Here is a 9640-nt window from a genome sequence, read left to right as displayed (position 1 = left end):
CCTGTTGAATCTTCTGAGCATGGAGTCCTTCACTGCTCCGCTGGTACAGTTCCTGGATCGCGTTGTCAACATCTGACGATGGGGGCTGAGGAGTCGTAGCCTCCACAGAGTTCGCTGTTGTCGTCTCAGGGGATGGCGGCGGTGATGGTGTGGCACCTGGTGAACACAGCTGGGCTTGTGTACACCCTATCTTCCCCCCTTGACGTCACTGGAGGGTCAGCGTCTCCTTGCCGAAGTGAATGGTGTTCCTTGACACATCCTCCCTAGCCCCCCAACGAGTCAGTAGATCCAGCCCGATGATGCAGGGGTCTAGAATTCGCAGCGATTTGTTGACTTGCTGCCTGAGATAAAGACTTTTTTGTCAACAAGGAACGAGGAGCATGGGGAACTGTCCGATGATAAGTGGCTACTGGATCTGGGGTCTTTAACAGACCTAACGGCAAAACTAAACACACTCAACAACGAGCTGCAGGGAAAGGACAGACACCTGCCCCACATGATTAGCGCAGTGAATGGGTTCAAGGCCAAGCTGGGTGTTTGGACCACACACCTAAAGAACAAGAGGCTGACCCACTTCCCCAACTTGGAGAAAATGTCACACGCAATCAAAAACAAGGATGTTTTTAACCCAGAGCAGTACTGTGCCCAGCTGGACAAAGTGACAACTGAGTTCAATCTGCGTTTTGTTGAGTTAGACGTCATGGACGATATTGTTGCATTCCTCTCAAACCCATTTCTGCCCATTAATATAGACCAGGTAGCAGGCAGATTCCAGCAGGTATTTGCTTTGCCAAGTGGAGTTGACATGGAGATGGTTGATTTGCAAAATGACATAGAGCTGAAAACCAGATCAAGGGACAGTGACTTTTGGGGACTGGTCCTCTCCTCGCTGCATGTGCACTAAGAGTGAGTGCCTACTTTGGATCTACTTATCTTTGTGAAATGGCGTTTTCACAAATGAAAATAATCAAATCCAAGTACAGGAGCCGCCTTACAGACCGACACCTCACTGACTGTCTCAGGCTGGCTGTCTGTAGCTATGAACCAGACTTCAAGGCACTCACTGACAGTATTCAGTCACAGCCATCACACTAATTTGAATAACATGACGGCTGTCTTTTGCCTTCAGATGGCGTTGTGAGGTGATTAGGGATGGGAATCGAGAACCGGTTCTTGTTCAGAACCGGTGCCGAGTCAACCGATTCCTTGGAATCATTAGCAAGCCTGCTTAACGATTCCGCTTATCGGTTCCGGTCGCGGCATATGCGTCATGACGTCACACACACACTGCTTTGATTTGGTTTACAATAAATTTACAATTTTAACGTGACAGCGCCGCCGAGGAAGAAGCGCATTGTGCGTTCACACCAAACGCGACGGGGCGACAAGATCCCATACAAAGTGAACGTAGAGACGCGTATCGGGCGAATTTTTCGCGAGAAGAAACCGCCGACAAGTTTTTGTCGTGATGACAGCCAATCAGCGTTCAACAGCGTGACAACTGAGTGACATGGGTAACGTAACAGCCAATCAGCGTTCAACCGTCAAACTCAGTGCAGTGCAGTCCGGGGTGAACTGCAGCATGGAGGAGAAAGTGATTGTTGCTGTTTGCGACTCCCGGAGCTCTATATAATAGTATATAATATAATATAATTGTATATATAATATCACGGCCAACAGCTCTGTGCGCCTCCGGATGGCCGTAGCGTGGGGAGCTCTCATAGGGATTGGGCTTCTCAGGGTTTATTTACCGGCGTTGCTATGGTTTCCAGTCTTGTGTGTTCCAACGGTTTATTAGGTAGGCCCATCTAATAAATCTCTGTCTAATCTTACTTCATTTTGTTTATGTCAGTTGAATTTTGTTACAAATTGAATGCAAATGAGCACTGTTAGCATTCCAAAAGGCACAAGCTCTTACTTGACTGTTTTCAGTCTGTGTTTTTAGTTTTATGGCACATAATGATGGCATTTGGGCTTAAAAAGCCAAACATATATTTTTTTGTCTAGACCAATTGATTTGAAAATCTACAATTTCCTAATACTAGCCGCACTTCTGATCAGATATTAAAGAGATTTAATACAAACAAACACATTTGTAATTATTTTCTCACCCAATGAGAATCAATAAGAGAATCGATAAGGAATCGGATCGATAAGCAGAATCGGAATCGGAATCGTGAAATTCTTATCAATTCACATCCCTAGAGGTGATGCTGCTTTAGATGTGACATGGCGCTTACTTAATTGCACTGAGAATTTTAGTGATACACATCACAGTTCCACTTTCTAAAATGTGAATCATACATTTGTTAACTTACATGTGGTTATTGGGTAAGCAAAACAGCTAATTGCACTTCAATATCTGTCCACTGCAAGTGTGTAGATTTTTTCCTCTTTGTTGTGTTATGTTTGCTGTGTTATGTGTGTGTTGTTGTACAGTTGGACAATTTTATAAATGGTAAATAGGGCACATGGTTTCATTTTTTGTTTTCAGTTAGCTTTGATTGATTGCATTAAAAAAGAAAGCTGAGCAAAGAATTACATGCAATTCTTACAATTAGACTCAATAAAAGGCCTTTAATTGGAAATACACTCTGTGCTGTCTGTTTTTTCTCAAGTCTTCAATAGGTAGATCTTGCCTTTCACACAGGTCGAGGTCAGAGATCTTGGGCTTAAAAGGTTGATGACCACTGAACTACAGAATAGTAGTGCCGATATTCGGCATTTTGACGCATATCGGCATCGGCTTCTTTTTTTGATCCGATGGCTGATAAGAGATCAATTTAAAACGGGGTTATTTTGCCTCTGATGCAGCCGCGCCTCTCTGACTGCTGTCACTATGCTGTCTCCAGCATTGTCCCATCCATAGCACCATCTGATTGGTTACACACTCTGGTTACACGCAGAGCCACGACGGGTAACAGCCAATCAGCAGTGAAAGCTGTGCATGCAGAGTGCTCTCAAACACGGCGGAGAGGAGAAAAGGTTTTGTCTGGTTTGGTTTCGAGGTAAGTTAAGGCAGCAGACTCTCGGGAAATTGTAATAAACATCCCAGTCCTCCTACAACTCACAACTACTAGTAACATTACTGTGAGCCCATTAACGTTATCGAAACATGCTCTGGACTGAATTGAGTTTATTAGGTTTTTACCCTCTCCCTCACACACAGACAGGGGCAGCCCCAGCACATTTGGCGCTCTAGGCAAGGGGGGGGGGGGGGAGACGTGGCCAATAAGTTGACGGGGAGACGTGGCCAATAAGTAATTTTTTTTTTTTTTTTCGGGCGCATTTTATATTTTGCGCTCCCCCTCTAGATGGCGCTCTAGGCGGCCGCCTGACCCGCCTGTAGGGAAGGCCGCCCCTGCACACAGACTTCTACTATCACAGACTATTTCCAGTTGAAGTCTGTGTGTGAGGGAGAGAGTAAAAACCTAATAAACTCAATTCAGACCAGTTTTATTGCAGCACGTTAAGCGTTGGTTATACTTCTACAACTGTGTTATGCGCTATCCAACTGCGTAACCGAGCCCCTTGAACTCGGCTTTAAGGTGAAGGCTGAGCCTGATTAGCTTTAAGCCTAACGTTAGCCCAGCGGTCCGCTTTCTCCTTCTCTGGCTCTAGACGCTCAGCAGACTGTAGCAAAACTCTACAACTCACGACTACTAACGTTACTGTGATGCCCAATACGTTAGCAGCAGCTGTCTGTTCCTATGATAAACATTGATTATTAAAGTGAAGATGCTGTAGGCTATTTAGTGTTTTTAAACGGTTTAATCACTTGAAACAAGGTTCCTGATAATATTGATAGGGAAATAGTCAGTGATACAAGTAAGAAGTGTGTGTGTGTGTGTGTGTGTGTGTGTGAAAGAGAGAGTAAAATTCAGTTCGTTTTATTACAGGGAAGCACGATGAGGGGATGGCTAGAGAATAGTGTGTGTGTGTGTGTGTGTGTGTGTGTGTGTGTGTGTGTGTGTGTGTGCCACATGAGAAACTGACCCGCCCAGAGACGTTGGCCCGCCAATGAGACTCGACCGTGCGAGCGCCACGTGTGTGTGTGTGTGTGTGTGTGTGAGCCACATGAGAAACTGTGTGTGTGTGTGTGTGTGTGTGTGTGTGTGTGTGTGTGTGTGTGTGTGTGTGTGTGTGTGTGAGCCCCATGAGAAACTGACCCGCCCAGAGACGTTGGCCCGCCAATGAGACTCGACCGTGCGAGCGCCACGTGTGTGTGTGTGTGTGTGTGTGTGTGTGTGTGTGTGTGTGTGTGTGTGTGTGTGTGTGTGTGCAGTGGCGATTCTAGAAAATGTTACATGGGGTGGCAGAAGGGTGGCAAGTTAAATTCAAGGGTGGCAAATCACACACACAAAGTCAAGTCAAGTCTTTTTATTGTTGGAAACACACATGCCTGGTGTCTATATGTATTTATTTATACTAATCGCTAATGAAAACAGTTAACATATTTACATATCCAGCAGCAAAACAATTCAGTTTTATTTAATTTCACAAACAATTAATGTAGCCTATATTAAATTCTAAACAGCAGGTCAGGGAGCTAAAAAAGAACAATACGGCGGTTGCCATGTTCGACAGCAAATCGTCTCACAAACTCATCTAGATCAAGACCCTTAGCACGTGCTGACTCTATACTAAGTGTAGCTAGGCTTGACAACCTATTCTCAGCCATGGTAGAACGTAAGTGGTTCTTGACCAGCTTTAGAGTTGAGAAACTCCGCTCACATGAAGCACTGCTAACGGGTAAAACTACAGCTATTTTACATAAACGATGTAGTTCAAAGAAAATAGTCTTAATGGGATCCAAAAAAAGTAATAGTTCCATGAGACTAGTCGGTCTCTCCTTTTTTGCTGTTCTATCAAACAGTCTCTTAACCTGATGCAGTTCAAGCTTAACATCATCTGAATTTGTCCCATAGGAATTTGCCAACAAAAGAACAGCCTCCTCACTGAGAAAGCTAGGACTTGATGGATTGAAGGCCTGTATTCCTTTCATGATTTCGCAGTTAATTTTGGAAAAACGCCTTTCCATCTCTCCAATCATGCAATCTATTATGGAGTAATAGACTTTAACTCTTTGTTATCTGGTTTTGTGTGCTGTCCTAGAGTGGATGTAACAACACTACTCTGTAGTTTTCTTGCTACCTGTCTTGCTCGTTTACAGGTGGGCTGTGATGTAGGGATGCTGTTACTTTGGCATATGTCGAGTACTTCACCCCAGACAGTCTCAAAAGAGGGCTCACTGCGATATTCCCTGAGAGTCTGTTGGAGTGTTTCTGCCAACTCAACAGCTTTTGTTAGGTCTATTTTTGTTGACTGGAGCATGTCTGACAAAAATTTTGATTCACCTAAAATCTTTCTAAACACCACAAGACATCCAATAAAATTGAGATCTATCTGATGCAGAATTCCTCTGGCCTCCACAGCTCTATCTGGGTTGTCCTCATGTGAAATGTCTTCAAGGACACACACAATAGCAGGCAACCTATCCATCACATTCCGACAAGCTACATACCTGCACGCCCATCTTGTATCACTAAGACGCTGAAGCTCCCTTGGTCCTTCACCTTTAAACATCTCTTGCTGCACCTTCAGCCATTTCTCATGAGCATACGAGCCTGACATAAATACATACAGACGTTCCAACAAAGAAAAAAACTTTCCTGCCTCAGATACAGATTTCACACTGTCCACTATCACTAGATTTAAACAGTGTGAACTGCAGTGTACATAAAAAGCATGACTGGCTACATCCCTTATTCTAGCCTGTACACCGGAGTGTTTCCCGCTCATAACGGCTGCTCCATCATAGCCTTGCCCGACTAAGTTTTCCTTGTAATTCAAGCCATGCCTCTCTAGACAGTCTATGATTTTTTCTGTTAAACCTGCAGCATCCAGCCTTTCTGCTTCCTGAAACTCAAGAAAAAAAGAACAAAAGACATTTGTTCTTTTTTTTTTACATCTTTGGTTTCATCCACTATGACAGAAAATTGTTCACTTTCTTTGACCTCTTTAATAATCTCATCCCTGACCATCCCTGCTAAAATGCTTATCATTTCATTTGGAATATGGTTGCTGGTGTATTTGGCATTCTTGGCTTGATCTTCTAATCTTGTCCTAACTGACTGGTCATGTTTGCTTACGAGTTCTAAAATCTCAAGGAAATTGCCCCTGTTTTCTGAGTCAGAAGACTCTCTATGACCACGCTGGGCGATATTCTGGGTTGCTGTAAGACACAGTATTTCACCTAGTGTTTTGATGTATTTTTGATTGTCAGTTATCTTTTTCCTATTTTCTGCTTCCATCAATACTATCATTGATGTGTTGTTGTCCTTCCTTCTTTTATCTTCTTCCCATGCAAGCATTGCATTGACATGGTGCTCAGATTTAGCATGACGACAAAATCCACTATCCCTAAATGTTGCTTTTTTCCAATTAGAGTAACCATCCACTGACGTAAAAACACTCTTGGGGACATTAGGTAGAGAAAAATGCCTACAAGGATAGCAATATGCTGCATCTTTAGAATGCGAGTACTCAAGCCATTGACGTTCTTGGTACCACTCTACGTGGAAACTTCTCCAAGCTCCACCCTGGAGAGTTCTGGGGAATCCCTGCCTGATTGGTTGACTTGGGCTGTCACCTCGATGCTTAGATATATCTGGAACAAGAGAAAACAGGTTAGAACTATTTTACAGTAAAAATAATTTACATGATTCCTCTACAGAAGTCATACTGATTACTTTGCTTAGGTATAATATGGGCAGGGTTAACACAAAAGGTGTTTTGTTTACATAAAAAAAAAAAATGCAACCATATAAATAACTGTTTTATCTAATCTGAGACATACCATGTGGACCTGTTGGACTGGTTGTGTCCTCTGGGGGTTCTGGGCTGTCTTTCTGTGACTCCACCTCCACACTCTGACTGTCTTTCTGTGTCTCCCCCTCCACACTCTGACTGGCTTTCTGTGTCTCCAGCTCCACACTCTGACTGGCTTTCTGTGTCTCCACCTCCACACTCTGACTAGCTTTCTGTGTCTCCAGCTCCACACTCTGACTGTCTTTCTGTGTCTCCACCTCCACACTCTGACTGGCTTTCTGTGTCTCCAGCTCCACACTCTGACTGTCTTTCTGTGTCTCCACCTCCACACTTTGGCTGACTTTCTGTGTCTCCTCCTCCACACTCTGACTGTCTTTCTGTGTCTCCACCTCTTCTGTCTCCCTCTGGTTGACTGACCTTTTCTTGAAAAAAGTCCTGATATCTTGACCTTTTCGCTTCATTTTTGGGCCGTGAAACTGCAATATTACTAGTGGTTTAGTTGTAAAGAGGATCTGATATCGGAACAGTGCCATCAGTATAATTTACAACTGATTTAGTTAGGGCTGTCGCAATAATCGCAAAAATGAAATATCGCGATATTTAGAGCACACCGCGGTAGATAATGGGCCATCGCGATCACCGCATATGACCTGGTGCGGGTTGCGCGTTCATGAAACTGACCGTGGAATTCTAGAATGAAACGTGCAATGCCATGATACCCATTCATTAACGTTCATTCATTTAGTTAGTGATGTTGCTAGGTACGTGTCTTGCGTCGCTGACGCATTCAAATCTGAAAGGGCGCACTAAACTCACTATCCATGCGTCCCGGGGACGCATCTAATTTTCCCCATGAAAAAACGATACATTGTGAACATTAAACAACTCGTGTTTAATCACAGTAACTGGCCAAAGAAACCTTCTTGTGAGCAGACCGGACAAGCGCTGTTTCAACCCTCTGCGCATCTACTCGGCGCAGACGTGATCCCCTGTACAAAGTATCGCGACATGCTAATTTAGCCGCTACCAAAACAACTAGCTCGTCACCGCTGATTTCATTTAAACAATTAAAAATACAAACTTCATAGTAAATAAACCCACGTTTCCACTGCTTGATGCTGTTCTCATTCGTGTCGATTATGTTGTAACGTTTAGGGGACGTGCTGTAATGAAATAAATGAAACATAATCCGGTGGTGGTGATGAAAACTACATTGAACGGCAGCCGCCATATTGTTATGCCCAAACGGCGCCTGCGCATACATCGCGCTTCCAACGAAGCTCCGGTTACGGGTGTGTTTTGAATTTAAATGTGCATTATCTCGCTTAAACAGCATTTTAAAAAATTGTGCAATAATATCGCATACCGCGATATTGCGCCCCCTGTTTTCACCGCGGTGAAAATTCCTCAACCGTGACAGCCCTAGATTTAGTGCTTACTGGCATTTGGATGGTGAGTTAAATAGGCTATGGTGTAATGGAGCCCATTAGATGTCTGTTAACACTTACATTTTTATTTTATTTTTTTCAAGTCCAAGTCCAAGTCCAAGTCTCTAAAAAGAAAAGATAACTGCATTCAGAACCCACAGCACAAAATGTTCATGACATATTTCCCTTCATAATGACAAATACTTTTCTAAATGGCCAATTGAATTTCTAATGTATTAGGTTATTACATACACATGTACATATGTATTATGTATTAGGTTATTACATACAAAATCATGTTTACCAAAGCTAAACTAACTAGCTACCAAAAGATAGGGTGGACCAAAGAATGCACACTTTTTACTGTTACTGAGTTTACTGTAGGCTACATGACTGAATACCTTTACAACAGCCAGAAAAAGGCTTTTGGTGAGAAAACGGTTAGTGGTATCTAACATCTGATTTAGGAATAGCTTAACAGGGAATCGCGACACTCCGTAATTTCAACATTAATTTTAACATATTTATAATTCGAAATTCGTCCCAGCCTTTATACCACATACACAATAGGGTCTATAGCATATAACCGAGTCGTCCTCTCACATTTTAATGCATTTTTCAAGATTTACCAGCACTCGTTGTGAATGCTAACCGCGGCGCCATCCGTTTCAATGGGAATCGCGACTCTCCGTAATTTCAACATTAATTTTAACATATTTATAATTCGAAATTCGTCCCAGCCTTTATACCACATACACAATAGGGTCTATAGCATATAACCGAGTCGTCCTCTCACATTTTAATGCATTTAATGCAGCTGTATAGCGAGCTAGCTACTAGTCCTATCGACTTTTGCAAGCTAGCAATTAAATAAACGATTGAAATTACAACGGAACTCAGGCGCGTCGTTAGCAACTGAAAACATCCGGGGCTTTAGCCCGGGGGGGAGCACCATCCTGACTCCTGCGTGCTACGGTATCTTAATTAATTAATTAAATAATTAATTAATTAATGTATCGATTAATTAATTAAGGGCGCCCCAAACACATAGGTCGCCTATGCCGAGCGCCAGGGCAAAAATAAGACATTAGAATAGCCTATATAGCCTGCGTGCACCTACCCGATGTCAAGAAGCCATCGCTGCTCCGACGGACCTTTCTCCCCCAGCCAGGCAACGGCAAGTAAGTAGTGGTCTGCTTTTATGTTTCATTTTTAAGTTATTACTTATTGTCCGTGTAGGTTTAATGTTACAGATAAAAACATGCTTTATATTTAGTCAGCATTTCAGAGTTCTAATGTTTTCCCGGAATATGCATTCCTAAACTGTTCACGTCAAGTTCTCTTTAAGATCGCATGAGATGATATGTGCTATCGCGCGACCT

The 9640-nt window shown here is 43.0% G+C and overlaps 1 protein-coding gene across 1 annotated transcript; it reads right to left on the bottom strand.

Moving 5' to 3' along the window:
* Nucleotides 1-4330: 4330 nt before the first annotated feature.
* LOC130387484 (zinc finger MYM-type protein 1-like) lies at nt 4331-8282 on the bottom strand. The gene is made up of 2 exons (XM_056596587.1): nt 6860-8282; nt 4331-6670 (listed from the first exon to the last, which is right to left on the bottom strand). The coding sequence occupies exons 1-2, from the start codon at nt 7362-7364 to the stop codon at nt 5889-5891; spliced, it is 1287 nt and encodes a 428-aa protein (XP_056452562.1). The 5' UTR covers nt 7365-8282; the 3' UTR covers nt 4331-5888.
* Between the last annotated feature and the right edge of the window lie 1358 nt (nt 8283-9640).

The sequence above is a fragment of the Gadus chalcogrammus genome, chromosome 8 (genome assembly GCF_026213295.1).
Source record: "Gadus chalcogrammus isolate NIFS_2021 chromosome 8, NIFS_Gcha_1.0, whole genome shotgun sequence".
NCBI classification, from domain to species: domain Eukaryota; kingdom Metazoa; phylum Chordata; class Actinopteri; order Gadiformes; family Gadidae; genus Gadus; species Gadus chalcogrammus.
This window is presented reverse-complemented; position numbering and strand designations above follow the sequence as displayed.